At 40.1% G+C, this 15,600-nt stretch overlaps 1 protein-coding gene across 2 annotated transcripts in view; it reads left to right on the plus strand.

Moving 5' to 3' along the window:
* Window positions 1-6,266: 6,266 nt before the first annotated feature.
* Window positions 6,267-15,600, plus strand: part of spock2 (SPARC (osteonectin), cwcv and kazal like domains proteoglycan 2) — a 32,663-nt gene continuing 23,329 nt past the window's right edge. For both annotated transcript variants that reach the window (XM_017427006.3, XM_017427014.3), the window contains exon 1: window positions 6,267-6,652. In XM_017427006.3, the coding sequence (XP_017282495.1) occupies window positions 6,464-6,652 (189 nt within the window). In that variant the 5' untranslated portion in view covers window positions 6,267-6,463. The remainder of the gene's footprint in view (window positions 6,653-15,600) is intronic.

The raw sequence follows: 15,600 nt of genomic DNA on the forward strand, positions 1-15,600 counted from the left end.
CACCCAACCCAACCCGGCTCCCAACCCCCTCTGAATGGACGCTACTCTTAAACTTATTGTTTGTTTCATTTAATTAAAAAAATAATTAAGCTGCCATAGCAGTTTCAAACTCAAAGCCCCGCCCACCACACGAATATGAAAGAAAACACGAAGAAGAAGAAAACACCAAAGAAAAGTCGATTGATGTGAAAAGAAGCGAGCCGCACGTCCTGCACGTAGAGCTTTTGTTATTGGTCGGGAAATTTTTAACCTGAGGGAAACAAAGCTCCCAAGCAATCCGGATTCAAACTGTAGTGTTTAAATCATCATTTAAACCTATAGACATAGTGTGTTTTTAGGCTCTTAAAAACACAATGATTACTGTTTACTGATGTGCTATTTTTTCCCCAGATTTAGTTAAAAAAAAACTCCACACTTTTCTAGGTCACAAAAAAGGTGGATGTTTTAACTTTATTGTCATCGTTTTGTGTTCAAATAAACTGTGCCCATTGTCTCAGAGGGGACTAAAATGGAAACTTTACAAATATTTCCTGACTCTAAGCATGTAGGCCTGAAGCAGACGCCCCACATGTTTACAGTACGTGGCCCCTTTTTCCTTCCACATGATGTTGTACCTAAATGTTCATATATTCATCATATGTTTATGCACATATGGGATTCGTTACAGCTTCATATTGAACACATCAGATCTGTGATGTGAAGCAGCAGAGAGGAGGGGGAGGTTCACACAGCCTGCATGGGCCTAATGGAAATTTCCTCTCAGCTGAAGGGAGGACCAGCTTTGTGTTTTTCTCTTTGTTTGTTTTTTTTTAAAAATGCATTTAAGCATAAATCTATAGTTTCTTCTTCCTGCAGCCCGTGTGACATCAGAATCTGAGCCTCGAGCACGCAAACAGCATGTTTGTGCTTTCAGTGGAACAAGTTCAGCCTGTGTTTGCCGTGGTATTACGCAGACACATCAGATAGGTCTTATCTGATGTTTGATTTAGGAGGAAGGAAAGAAAACTAAAAGTTCAAATACACAAATCTTTTCCCAGTTTTGAACGTTTTGATTACGACTCATTTCAGTAGTCATTTCAACAAAGCCTAACGGGAGCCAAAATATTAGTCTTGACAGCACATTTATTTCATTTCTGTGTCATTTTAGTTTTGTTTATGGCTTGTGAAGCTTGATGTGACTCAACCTAAGCAAACAAAATCAAAGAAGCTGCCAATAATCCACAGTCTAAACCCAGACAGCACTGTTTTTCCATAAATCCAACAACTTAGAAACCCATCTTTTAATAATGTCACTTTCCCATTGTGTCAGTTTTTACTTAATGTATAATTTAAATAACATTTAATTGAATGTAAAAAATAGTCTCTTAAATTGTGTGGCATGGAAGTAATTGCCACATGATGGCGCTAAAATACAAGTTTTAAAATGCGGGCAGTAATTCAGCTGTAACCAGTGTTCTGTTAATAGGTGTGTATTGTTTTAATTCTTTCATATGTGCACCTTAATGGCCAAAATTAAATGTTTTAGTCTTCATTTTAAAGGGTGACAGAGCTCTGTATTACACGTTTTATTTGCAGCATTGTTGTGAGACTATTAAAAGGCGATTAAAAACAAGAAAAGAAAGGAAAACTGAAATGAGGCATGGCAGGCGATGTGTTTTACAATTCATATTAGCCTGAGAGAACCATTTGGCTGGCCAGCCTCAGGCCTAGTTATGAGCAACAGAATAAATGGATTGTTAAAGCTCTTTTTTTTTCTTTTTCTGGAACATTTTGTTTAAATCAAGGAAGCCTTGAAACATGTCACACAAAATGGCACATTGAGTTTTTTTGCTCACAAAGTTCAGAAATCCAAAGAGGCAACCAAACACTTTTAAGTGGAGAAACTTGACTTAATTCTAACACCTCTGCATATTTTGAGCTGGTTTGTGTTTATTTTAGAGGAAGCTGCATTAGTTGTTGGTTTGTGCAGTAACATCCTGCAGCAGAGACAATGAGGAGACTATTAGAAGACAGAAATAAGTTCTGCAGCGTTAAACATCTCGTTGTCACTTTTCTGTCACATGAGTCCTCGGTTTATCAGGGGACCTTTCCAGGCGGTGACTTCAGGACTCTGCACCGGCTTCGTGAGTCTGCGTCACCTGAAGCTGGAGCCGAGGCAGCGTTTTTTCATGTTGGTTTTGATTTATTGCTGGGAGAAGCAGAAATAGTCCTGCTCTCTCAGGGGAGGGAAAAACTGTGATGTTTGGCCAGTTTTGCTGAGGCGCACTCTTCTTTATCAAAGCCTCAGCACTGTACACACCATTTTCAAATAGCCCGGACTCCAAATATTAGCTCAAGAAAAAGTTGGATCTCCGTCTTTTTTTTCTTTTCTTCTTTGATCTTTTATTTGAAATCTTGTGGTTTCTGTATGTTTTAACCCATTTGTTAAAGGCAGACAGATTGACAGCCTGTTTGTCTGCAGAAAACGGCATCATCGTTGACTGCATGACAAATGCAGAATACAACATTGTGCAGTTTCTTGCAGTTTTGCATGAGGGTCATTCAGTAATAAAGATATGTTCACTTCAAATGTGAAATAAAGTCTAAAATTACCTTGACTGCACATTTATCACAGTTGTAGACTGTGTAATTCCACATAATGAATTTCCACACTTCATACAGTGTATGATGTCTTTTCATTTGCAACAATTACTGCAAATGCTTTGAAACCAAAAGCTGCATTTTAAAATTTGACTAATTTCATAAAGCCCGACACTACTTGTAAATTTACTTTTTTTTTTGATGTACCAGAATAATTATCTTTCTTTTTACTAACATAAACCTAATACTTTTTGACACAGAGCCTGCAAAGCCAAATGATAGGTGTTAAAGAGGAGAAGGTCCATGCATACTTGATGAAGAGTGACTAAACTGCATCAGATAGAGGAAAGAATCCCTAGAAGTGCTCATACTGGAACATGTCCCTGGGTGAACTGTTGCCTCTCACTTTAGAACCACTTGCATTATTTAGCAGTGCTGCCAATGCTTTTTTTGTGTGTGTGTGTAAGTTTTGAGTTAAGCAAGACTGGTTGAGCTGTTGTTACATCACCAGTTTGTGTCATTTATTCGCTCCTTGTAGATAGCGAGGACAAGGAGGTGTAGTTGGGGTGAGGACAGAGGACGCAGAAGACAGAGTTAGATGGGGGAGGATGACTCACTCTGGTGACCCCTGAAAAAGGGAGCAGCAAGAAAACGATTTGCTCCAAATAATAAAAATAATAAAAGATGAGAAAACAACACTTTCACCTCTCTGAATTAAGCCAATTACTGATGAACCAAATCCATTCAGCAACACCACTAAACTATTTTTCCTAAAAACTTGATTTTATTATCTTAAAAAGGTGTATTCTGTCATTCATTGAAAACCACTAAACTTAATGTTTCTCTCATTCATGTATCATTGCAAAGTTTTCGTTGGAATTGATATTTTATATACCGTGTAGTAGCCTTATGTCTTCTTTTATTTGGAACTAAAATTAATCATGTCAATATGAAAAATAAATAGTTATTGAAGCTTCAAGATAAACAAAAAAATATTAAAATATATTTGCATAGTACTAACACAAAATACCATTGCAAAGAAATGCTTGTTTGTTTGTTTTTTGGCTAAACTTTTTGTCCCTAATTGTACCAAAGAAAACCTAAAATCCATTTAAACAAATTTTGTAAATTTCATCTAAATATTAAAGACATCATCTTGAAGAAAGTTTGTTTTTTATGCCAGAAATTTCAACTTAGACCATTACATGATGGCAAGTTGTAGCCGTTTTGGTCCAACCTTAAAAAAATAACGTTAGGTATAATCTTCTGCAATACTGTGAGATGTCACGCTCAAGAATCTTAGCTACTACCGCTTTAAATATTAGCACAATATCTGTAAAATGGACTCAGTTATAGTTGTTTATGGGTTGACTAATCCCAATTAGCTGGGGTGTCCACTTCCTGAAAGTTTCATTAAAATCCATCTAGTCTGTTCAGTAACAAATCACCAAACAAACACCAATAGAGCCATAAAGCTGCTGTAAATATACTGCATAATACTTTTGTTTCTATATGACTCATTGATATTCTGAAGACACTCTCCATACATCTGGCATCTTTATATATCTGTATACATCTTTTTAAACTGTATTGATTGCCTGCAAACTGAAGTTATTAAGCAGAAAACAGTTTATGGTCAATGAAATAGACCAACTGTTGAAACGTACTCTGGCTTCTACAGTAATGTTTCGTTAGGAAGCATCATTTGATCCTTGAGTCATTGCAGCCATAACAGTTCCATTCCTCTGAGTTACAGATCATCAGACTCAAGGGAAAAACCCTCACTCACAGGGTGTTAACGTTTCCTTCAGACCTGAAACCCCCTCTGGCGCTGCCATTTTACACCCTCACTCCTTTTTTTCTTTCCTAAACATTCTGCAATGAGAGAGCTTAGGGTTGTTGGCCTGCCATGTTTCTCCGTGCTCTCTGTGTTTCCTCCTTTGTGTGGCTGTCACAAAACATTTGTCTGCAGCAGCTCCGGGCTTTTTGCCTATAATATACACCTTTCAGATGCATTACCTAATGACATGGGCACTCCGCTTCATTTGGCCCGTTGCTCTTAGTTTGATTAACGCTGCTGCTGCAGAAGCACAAGTCCTAAAACTGGTCAAAAAAACAAGAAACTGAGTACGCTCCACATCCAAGTAGCTGCATCAACATGAATCATTTATTTCCTACACGACTGTGAAGCGTTATTAACGAGCACACGTGTGTAATTTTTTATACTCGTGTCGATGTACATGGGGGAACACACGCTCGAATGCTTTCAGACAAATTCTGTCATGACTTTTAACGCTGGATACCCACGTTTTGTTTCAACAGCTTCCTGCCTCGTTTTGTCTTTTCTTTTTTTCCTCGTGAACTTGATTATGTTCAGTCGAGAGATTAGGCGACGCCTCGCCTCGCGCTTTATTAGGAAAGGCTCAAAGACACTCCTCTAGGGATCAAATAAAGATGGCATCAGTTAATCCAGCATTTCAATTACAAGCTGTCATTCAGGGAGACTCTCCAGGACTGGGAGCTCGGCGGGCTGAGATACAGAACAGTATCTTTTCCTCAGTGCAAACAGTTTTTTTTTTTTTATAAAAATCCTTTAGAGAGAGAGAGAGAGAGAGAGAGAGAGAGAGAGAGAGAGAGAGAGAGAGAGAGAGAAAAGATATCTGAACAAAAACAGTGTATAAAATGAGCTCATTCAGAAACATTTATTTACTCAAAAATCTGTATCCATCACTGATACCATACTTCTTCTTTTTTTTTAAACATGTTGGAAGAAAATTTAGACAAATAAGAAATGAGAGGGAAAAGGGGGATTAGGTAAACAAAATCTGACAACACCAGTCATTAATTTCCTTAAGAAAAAAAAACACCTTCAAAACTAAAATGATTTTTAATTCTCTGATGGATTCAAGTAAAGTTTTATCTTTCATCAAGACGAGTTAGGCCAAGACTTATAACTGGACAGTTTAAAATAGTCTATTCTTTTATTTTGCATTAAAATCTTCACCTCACAGTTTTCCGTCACAATGGCTTTTTCTCTGTAATCCCTCTAGTTTTATCGTTCCTTTTATATGTTTATAAGTCGAGACATCCAAAACGAGTCGAATACAGACCTCTGTGCTCTGACTGGAGCATGACGGCTCAACAAATCGGTCATGTCTTCAGGGACGTTTCCTTGAAGTGTTTTTAAAAGAAAGTAGTAAAATATTAAACTGGATCCTGGAAATAACAGGAACCTATAGAGAGGACAGTGCCGGGGTCAATAGGTCAGCCAGTAAGCAAGCTGCTGCATTTTAGACCATGTGAGGGTGAAGAAAAGACGACTGGCTCCCTATGATGATAGAACCTACACCGTGCTTTTATTGCTAAAAGATGCTTTCTTTCCTGTGTGGTTGATTGTTCTGTGTCCCATTTTGCAGTTATGGTATGTAGTTCTCCAGATGTTTTACATGATATCAGAAATACATTTTAGTTTTAGACCTGTAGTATAGCCTCTTCTTCGTAGGTGCTGGTTTTACCAGCTCATGTGGAGAGCAACACGGGAGGAAAATGGATCAAGCAGCTTTTAAACACTGACAGCGCTCTGGAAGGTGCGTGAAATTCTCATAAAATGCACGTAAACGCACCATAAGGCGTCCCACAGCAGCGTGAGGGAGCTGACGCCACACACACACGCACACACACACACTCCCATCCAACCACCTCCTCCCTCCCAGCTGAAGGAGCATCCTCACAGGCTAATCAGGTGGCAGTTTCAATCCAGCCTCAGCATCCGCCGCTTCCCAGAAGAGGAAAGAAGCACAGACACATACGAGACTGTTCGGAGGGTTGTTGTTGTTTGTTTGTTTGTTTGTTTGTTTTTGTTTTTTTTTTTGTCCGCCACACCATGGTGGAAATGTCGGATTTCGCGTGCCTTCTCGTCCCGCTGCTGGTGCTGACGGGGTCCACCTTCCAGGCGGACGTGAAGAGCGCCAAGGAGGCGGACAAAACGGGGAATTTCATGGAAGACGAGCAGTGGCTGTCCACCATTTCACAGTACAGCCGCAAGATCAAGCACTGGAACCGCTTCAGAGACGTGAGTGTTGTCGGCCGGGAGAATGCGGCGGCTGGAGGATGCGCCTGATGCGGGGAGGGGGGGACTCACGCGATGCCATCTTTATGACAGAAAAAAAAACAAAAAAACTTGGTGTTGTGGTCTGAACGTGCCCCACAGGCCAAGTGTTAGAGGAAAAAAACACATGAAACAAATGAGAATATGTGCCGGATTTTGTTCCCCCACCGAAAAATAGATTTGATCTGAAAACTTTCATTAGGGGACATTATTTTGAGTATCCCGGACTTATCTTACATTAGTGCTTTTTAATAATAATTATTATTATTATTATTCCAAGCAGTTAATGTTCCTCTGCAGCAGCATAAGCCCAATCCATCACACTGCTCCTAATTCCCAGATGTGTTTTCTCAAATGTGGCTCAAGGATTTCACAAACAGGAGAATTAAACAATTAGGACAGTGGGTATCGATTGATAGATGTGCACATGCACCTATTGAACAAACTGAACTGGGTTGTTTGGATTGATTAAAGCCTGCAGTGTGTGCCTGCTGAGAAACTGCTGTGTGTGTGTGTGTGTGTGTGTGTGTGTGTGTGTGTGTGGATGGATGGACGTCATTCTGCCGCCAGCTCTGTGAAATGATTACTAATGATCCCAACAGGATTTGGACTGTATATTGCAGTTGGATTAGGTTCCATATGGCCGATGTTAATTGGGTTTCAATTGATCCTGTGAGGTTGCTGCTGCTGCACCTGATACTGGATGTATCATTTAGCAAACACACACACAACAAAATCGGGCTCCAACTCAGCCAGTTTTACAGAGATTGAGCTAACTGAGTGCTAACTGGTCAAGTGAAATCTGTTTTCAAGACTTTGCCATTAACTATTAGAGTCAGCTGTCTGTTAGAGTCTGTCTGTTAGCAAAAAATCCCATGGACCACTGGATAGATTTCAATGAAACTCTCAGCAAATAGTTATTTGGTTTACATCTACAACTGATTAACTTTTGTAATCAACCCATTTCAAGATGGTTGCAACAGCTAACTGACCCTAGGGAACAGAAAAATGGCCATAAGGCAGTCAGTTTTACATGTATTGAGCTAAAACTTGGTGTGGTAGTAGCTGAGCCTTATCTCCAACACATGTTCTGAGCACGACACATTGCGCAATATTTTTGCTTTAAACATTGGGGTTAAGTGTTGGCATCAACCGTGTCTGCCTGTTAGCAAAATATCTCCTGAACCACTGGATGGATTTTAGTGAATGCGCATCTAAGACTTGTTAAGATTTGGCGTGAACCCAATTCAAGATGGTCGCCACAGCTAATCAATACAAAAAATGTTATAACTCAGTCAGTTTTATAGATATTGAGCTAAAATTTGATGTGGTAATAGCTGCCAGTCACTCACAACACATATTCTGGGCATGATATCTCATGATATACATTTCTCAACATAAGTTGATCTTAGTCTAAAACTCTGGTGAAAAAGGCAGAGGGGTGTATGCATTCCTTCAAGGAATGCAAGGCCTTTAATTTGAAGGCGATTACAATCTGGAGCTGAATTTGAGGAGGCGATGAAGTTGCAGGCATGGACAGATTAAGTCTGAATTAGCGTGGGATTATAACTCAGCTGTGGCTGTGTTTACGCAGCTCCGATCCAAAATGTTCATTTTGCCGGCGGTGACTTTTTGAATTCGGCACACCACGGTTGGCACGTGGGAGAAGAGAACCCTCCGTCCGTGAGTCAGCTCTGATGCGATCATAAACTGTAACGTGTCACGCTCCCTAAATGTTTGCCTCGCAGTCTGAATTCTCCACCTGCTCGGCTTTACTGCGGTCCTCAGCTTCCCGTCAGTGCTGCTGCACAACACAAACAAGCCCGCAGTTGTCACTTACATCAGTGGTTCCCAAACATTTCAGCTTCTGACCCATAAAATAATAGTGAAAAAGGTGTGTGACTCCATCTGTTGGCTGTTTAAACATCCAAAAATGCTAATGACTCTATTAAATAGGGACATAATGACAACACAAACAGTCTTAACATCTATCATGCTATTTTTTTAATCAATTTATGGACTTGTATTTCAAGTTTTTGTAACGATTATGGTGCAAACATAGCATAAAAACAAAGTTTTTTATTGTAAGTTGATGTCTGGAGATTGTCTAAGGACCCCTACTTGGTGTTGAGTGACCCACACTGGGGTCCCGACCCCAACTTTGGGAATCATTGACTTACATGATCGTTGCTTTGGGAGCATGCATGGGACTGAGTCTGTAACACAGCGTACATGTGGTTTGTGTCAGGGCTGTTCCTACATGCGTGTCTATGACAGCATTAAAGAATGGGGTGTGTGTGTGTGTTTTTTTCTTCTGGTGATCATGAAGATAACAGGAGGAACATCAGAGAAAAGAGAACCGCTAAACCTCTCGGGGGAATCGCCAATAGAGACCGCTTTGATTTCAGCTTGCTGCCGTAGCAACAGCAGCCTCTGCGTCGAGATGGAGCACGGATCGCTGGGAGTTTGATGACTCTATCCCCTAACCGGTGCTGCTTCAGGGTGAAAAATGTAGTACGGTTCCACCACGCCGTTAAAACTTCCACAGATGAAACAACACTAGTATTTTTCTCATTATTTTTAATGAGACTTTCCTAACTTTGAATGTAATGAACACTTAATTGGCTGTGCTTCATGTTTGCCTTTGAGCTATAAAAAAAAAAGAAAAGAAAAACATAAAGAAGAAACTGGAAACTTGCTGTTCAGCCTTGGGAATTGGTTGATGAGTAAATTGCTGCCAATGACACACTTGTAAGTATTCAGAGCGTATAAATTGATGTTGACGCGCACGCTCCTCTGAGAGTTTACCGGTGTACGTTATAAGTCTGCGAGGCAATAATCAAAGCCGCGCGACATGAAAGACAAGCTCTTGCTGTCTCTCTTTTTTTGCATGAATGCACAGAGATAAACACGAACGTTCCCATGCATAAACACGCAGCACGAGCTGTAGGCTGCACAAGAGCACACTGTAAATATTTCATATTTATTCTTTCACAGAATGGGAAAGCAGAATCACAAGGAGAGGCTCTTTCACTTCCAGTGCAAAGTCATAATACAAAAAAAAAGGAAAGGAAAAAGGAAAAGCTCCCACTCTCCAATTCAATTTATTTCACAGGAAGACAAGGCGATTAAATTTAACTGTAAGTCAACAAATAATAGCCTGGGATACCTTCAATCCTTTAATCTGACAGGTGCACTCAACATTTCATTCCACTAATGCATCAAATCCCAGGGAATAAAACAGAAACTGGGCAACAGGAAAGGCAGTCATGGGAAGTGAGTGCAGATTATTACTTTAACCCAAATAATAACACCTTTATTGTCATTTTTTTTGCCTTAGCATGGGATGCCTGAAAACACAAATTAATCTGTTTGGGCAGATGTAGACTACCTTTGCTGTTTTTGTGCCTACGCTGTTTGTTTTACAGACAAATCAGTAAGCTTAAAAAAGACATTTAGAGAAAACTTGGGATCTTTTCATAAACCTAACTATTTTGGTTTTGTCACTTCACCATTTTAAATATATATATATATATATATATATTTTTTTTTTTTTTAATTTACAGCAACTTAGGAAACATGCTGAATCATTTTTGCACATAAATTTACAGACTAAATTATAGAAACAAGCACATTTTAGCTGCAATGAAATCACAAGTCAAAGCACTGTCTTTTTCCAAATATAGCAGAAATGACAGGGACAGATATTTGTGTTTTTAAAGATACAAGTCCGGATGAAATATGTACCGAAGGCGGATAAACACGAAGAAGTCTTTCCTTCTTTCGTTTGTAAATCCATCAATAAAATCACCACAGCAACAAACTGCTCTGCTGTTTTGTTCTGTTTATTCGAGCTCGTGCGTGCCTACAAATGGATGCTCATTAAGACGCTCCGGCGCACGCTCTGTGTGCGTCACGCATGCCAGTGTGCAGATGCCAGAGAGGGTTCGGTTTTTATGAGGTTATTTCCTCCCGTATCCCGTGCTGTCTGCGCTTGGTAAATCCTTATCTTAGAATGCACGCGCTGACAGTCAGACAGCTCTGCACCATCCAGTGCCAATCCTGCCAGCACCTGTTCTGCATTCGCTTCATTTTTATTGAGCAGAAAAACCTCTGTGCCATGCAAAAAAAACAAAGAACCCATCAGCTCCCCTGTCGATGTCAGTGAATTAAATATGCAGAATGGTGGAATTAGTTAAAGGGCCCGACAATTACAATATGGTGTTTAGTTTGTTCGTGTTTAAAAATCAGATTTTGACATGAGGTTTACCTTAGTTTCCCTACAATAAAATGTATTTACTTCACCGTGATGGGCATCAGTCCATCAAAATTTGTTGTACTTTCTCTCTTCCCTTGCATGAAGAGTAACTGTGGTTAATGGAATCTGTAACACTCGAGCCAAATACTCCATTAAAATCCATCTAGACAATCAGTAAATTATCAGCACTGGAGCTCAGTCTGCTTCATCCACCCCACACTCCCTGATGTTCAAATAGCCTCCGATGCATTAATAATATGGATGATGATAACAGCTTATCAGAAACTCATTAGTCTCTCTGGTCATGCTCTGCGCTATAGCGTGAGTCATTCCTTATCGTTTCCCAGATTCTTTTTGTGGCTTCAGACATCCAGAACTCTGAGGCAAGGCAGATGGACTGCATCTTAATCACCTCCAACTGTTCTGGGACGGGTGGTCTGGTTGTGCAGGGCTCAGACTGCCTACCGGTGCTCTGTGGGACGTCTTGGCTTGTTAGCAGGGGCGTAGCTGTGGCTGCAGCCGTTTCATTGTGACCGCAGACACAGTCAAAGGCACAGATGTTGTAGGAAATTTGACTAAATGGTCAAAAAAGGGGACAACCAAACTGGAAAATGTGCTTAATGTAGCAGAGAAACTGTCTTTAAACCTCTGTGAGGGAGGTTTCCAAACGACTCTATCTGCAAACATTTCACTTAATGACAATTGCACTGGCTACACTTAGGAGTCTGTAAGGAAAGGCTGTCTGCTGCACAGAGGAAGTGGAATTCAGTCATAAAAATAAAATAAGCTACTAAAGGTAGCACATATCATACTGAATGACTCTCTGAGAAATTTGGGCCAGCATTTTCCAGGGGTTAGCATGTATATCGCCAAAAAAAAAGCTGGAGTCATACCGAATTAGAGCCAACGTGAGTGCAGGTTCAGGAGCTTTGTAGCTGCAGATACCAAAGAGGTTGATTAGCTCTGGGAGGGGGCAAAACTCAGAAGTGGTTGAAAATAACAGCAGAAATCCAGGTGTTTAGGCCTCTGGTCGAGGTCTTGCTGGGAGGGTGTGAACTGTAATCAAACACAGCAAAACAAAGGTTGCCCACACAAACGTGCACGTGGACCTTGTTGTTTATGCCTGTTCTTGAAGGGAGGCGGTAGCTGCAAGGAAAATAAGAAGCGGCCCCGGACAAAAGCTTTGATTTACCACTCGATTATACCTCACAGCTGCAAGCGTGGCGGGCGCACGAAGGTTGGCAATTCTGTTTGGGAAATGTTCGAGTTGAAGCACTCCTTTCCTCAGAAACAAACAAGAGGAACACAAGCCGTGTAGCAGAGCGGTGCCCCAAATAAGGGCCGGACCCTTGAGGTTCAGAAACTTGCCGGCGGTGGACCTGAAGGCTACAGGGACGCGACAACCAGGATGGAAAGTAGATTGTAACAAAGACAAAGGCTGCACAGATAGACAGGCTGACAGTCGAGTAATGGGTTACTTTAAACCGGTCGTAGGATGTGATTTCTTCAAAAAGGATGGGAAAAACTAGCCTGGACAAGGACAGTGATGAGAAAATTGATGGTGAGAGAAACAGGAAGTAATGAAGCAATGAGAAAAAAAAACATGCTGCACATGTTAGGGCACAGACATCCCTTCATTCGTTTTGTGGATCTAAACCCAGATATATGACTGAACTTGTGGGACAAGAAGTCTGCTTTTAAGGAGCCAGGTTTCAGCGCTGTTGCTGTTGCTCTGTTTGTGACTCAGACTCCCCTGCCCCAAATCACTGGCTGATTCTCATCCTTCTTGAATTGCTCACCTAGGCAACTTCATTGATTTTCCATTGTTGTACGAGTCTGTCTTTTTGTTGTGTGTGGGTTTTTTTTTGTTTTTTTTCAACTGGGTTTGGTGTCTCCAGTGAAGTGTGAAGGTTTTCGCTGCTGTACCAGATTCTCCTGTGAGTTGCGGACTGTTTCCTTAATCCCCACAGGGCCCCGAAAAGCACAAGGGTCACTGTTATTTATAGACACCGAGCGCAGGGCTGCCACGAGTGCACAGACATTTTGTGGGACAAATGTGATTTTTTAGAGCTAAATCTGTCCGTGTTTTTTGTGGGCGATCAATTGCGAAAGGACAAGGTTGCTGTGGAAGTGAAGCCAGTAGACTTGTGTTTATTCTGTTTTAAATGTGTAACGAGTGAAGAATAAATTAGTCTAAATAACAGCTAACCCAACATGCATTGTTTTTTGCGAACTTGGAGAAATTTTACACAGGGGAGCATAAAGAAAAGCCTGCACAGCCCACATTTGGACCTGAGGCTCGCTGTGAGGCTAAAGCTCATCTGTGGTTTGAGTGTTTCTTATCTTTCATTAAAAAATACATTTGTTGGACAATTTGTGGTTATTTTTGGGAACTAAAGATTTGACAATCAACAAAGTCTAAAATCCTAACTTGTCACCTAGCTGTCACATTAAAATCTACTTGTTTAAAATGTAATTTAGTGAATGAAAAAATACATTTATAATAAAAAAAGCATATATTGGGTTGGTTTTAGTCAACAAAACTATTCAATTTAACTTCAAAAAGCAGTTTCTTACCTTTAGGCACCTCAGTTACTTGGTTAGGTTTAGAAAATCCTACTGGTTTGAGATAAAATATATCTTTATATCTTTTATATCGAGTTAAAACCAAGAAAATAGCTGATTTTATCTCATCCAGTAGACGTTTTTTCCATGTTAACAAGAAGACAGATCCAACGGCAGCCATGTCTAAAAGGATTTAACAACATTGCATCAATTTTCAAAAGCTTAGAGAATTTTGAACTATGCTGCATGCTAGAAATGTTGGTAAAGGCTTAGCTTGTGTGTTCAAAATTGACAAGGGATCCAGATTTTTGTTCAAAACTGTGGCATGCGAAGCAGCAAGTAATGTGTTTTCCTTCAAAGAATCCTTGAGTTTCCTATTAAAACAGGTCTTCCTCCTTTTTTTTTCTCTCTTTATTTTAACCACTGATCAGGTTCCCAAAACGCTTTAACCTTTGCTTCACCTTTTATTTACCCAGTAAATAAATGCTCTCTAGCATAAGCCTCTCCTCCATCCTCTCAGCACTTGATGCTGCTGCTTTGCAATCATGAAGCATCAGCTCAGAGCCCCGTTGTGTGCATGCAGAAGTAAGAAGGCCAGCGTCTTGTGCCCTGCAGCTCAGTGTGCGCTGAAGATAAGGAAATGTATAAACTGAGAATATTGTCTAGTTTTGTTTTTTTTTCATGCATGTTGCATGTAACACCAAAGCTGTGAACAGCAAGTGAGTGCTTATTGGAGCTTGTATGTGTGAAGGATTGATTCAATTCTGTATGCGGCATTAATCGAGCTTGTGGGGTTATTTTTTTCTGGTTTGTAAATCGTTTTTGCTACAGCGCAAACCTTACTTTTGAATGTACTGTACGTTCCCTTAAATTCTGACTGAAATAAAATGTTAGTGCAAAAATATTCATTTGAATATTTCATATTCAGGCTGATGTTTTGCTGTTTGGGAGAAAATTTCCCTTGGCCTCGCTGTGCCCTCGTTCCTCCATAACTCATTTTTCAAGAGGTTCGTGTTTTTGTTGAAGAACCACTCTCTGATGTCAGAGACGACTGAACAGAAGATGAAATAGGATGCTTTAGCATTAATCCAACGAACATGCAGCCCAGCTAACGATGGAGAAAGGAAATTTTAATACACAGAGTGGTCCTCAACTCTGAAGGTCCTTTAGGTCCATGTGTCTGGCCACACAAACCCCAAATAGCCTCTGTGTCTCTTGTTCGACAAGAAGGTGCATATTTTTGAGTTAACACCTAAAATATTTGTTTTGTGTTACTATCTGCAAAGTATGGAAACAAACATAAAAAGGAACAGAACAGGATTGAATCTCTTACCTTATTTATTCCATTCTTTATTGTCCTGTATTCATGACTTTGCACAGAGAACCGTTAATATTCAAGAAAAGGAGCCACTAAATCACTATGAGAAGTTGGATAGGATGCTGGTGGAGGACTTAGTTTTTAAACGATATATTTTTATAGCACCATGAACAAGCAAAATATGGTGTTATTTATGAGGGGAGGACAGTCCTAACTTTTTATCGTGGCAAAAAATTGTTGTTTTTCCTGAGCCGCAACATCCCTGTAGCCAAGTGGTTATTTAGGGTCATCTTTTCTAAACTAGGGGTGGAAGGTATAATTGATTAAACTGATTAAAGGTCCAGTAAATTTAAACTCAATGCTTAGAGATTCTTCTTAAAGAAAGCACAGCAGAAAATTTCAGTTTTTAAAACCACCCAGAATAGTGTAGATGGGGCCTGAACTCCTAAAAAAACCCTCACTTTTTGGACAACTCTAGCAACTTTTTGGATCACAGCTTCTTTACATTTAAGAGAGTAACGGAACAACGGGAAGACAAAGGCAGCCGTGCACGAACCGAATGCGTGCACTAAACTTTCTCTCTGAGCAGAGATGAAACTCTGTTGTTCAAACGATCCGTGGACTTTGGGGGATTTTTGTCAAATGATGCGTTGCATGTGGAAACCAGTGAGTGCTGATTTAATGAGTCGTTTTAATGAGGAGTATTTCTGTCACTATCTCAGGCCTTTTCACTTGTCTGACAACAGAAGCAGGAAAAAATATGTAAATCGG

This window comes from Kryptolebias marmoratus, linkage group LG22 (assembly GCF_001649575.2).
Source record: "Kryptolebias marmoratus isolate JLee-2015 linkage group LG22, ASM164957v2, whole genome shotgun sequence".
NCBI classification, from domain to species: domain Eukaryota; kingdom Metazoa; phylum Chordata; class Actinopteri; order Cyprinodontiformes; family Rivulidae; genus Kryptolebias; species Kryptolebias marmoratus.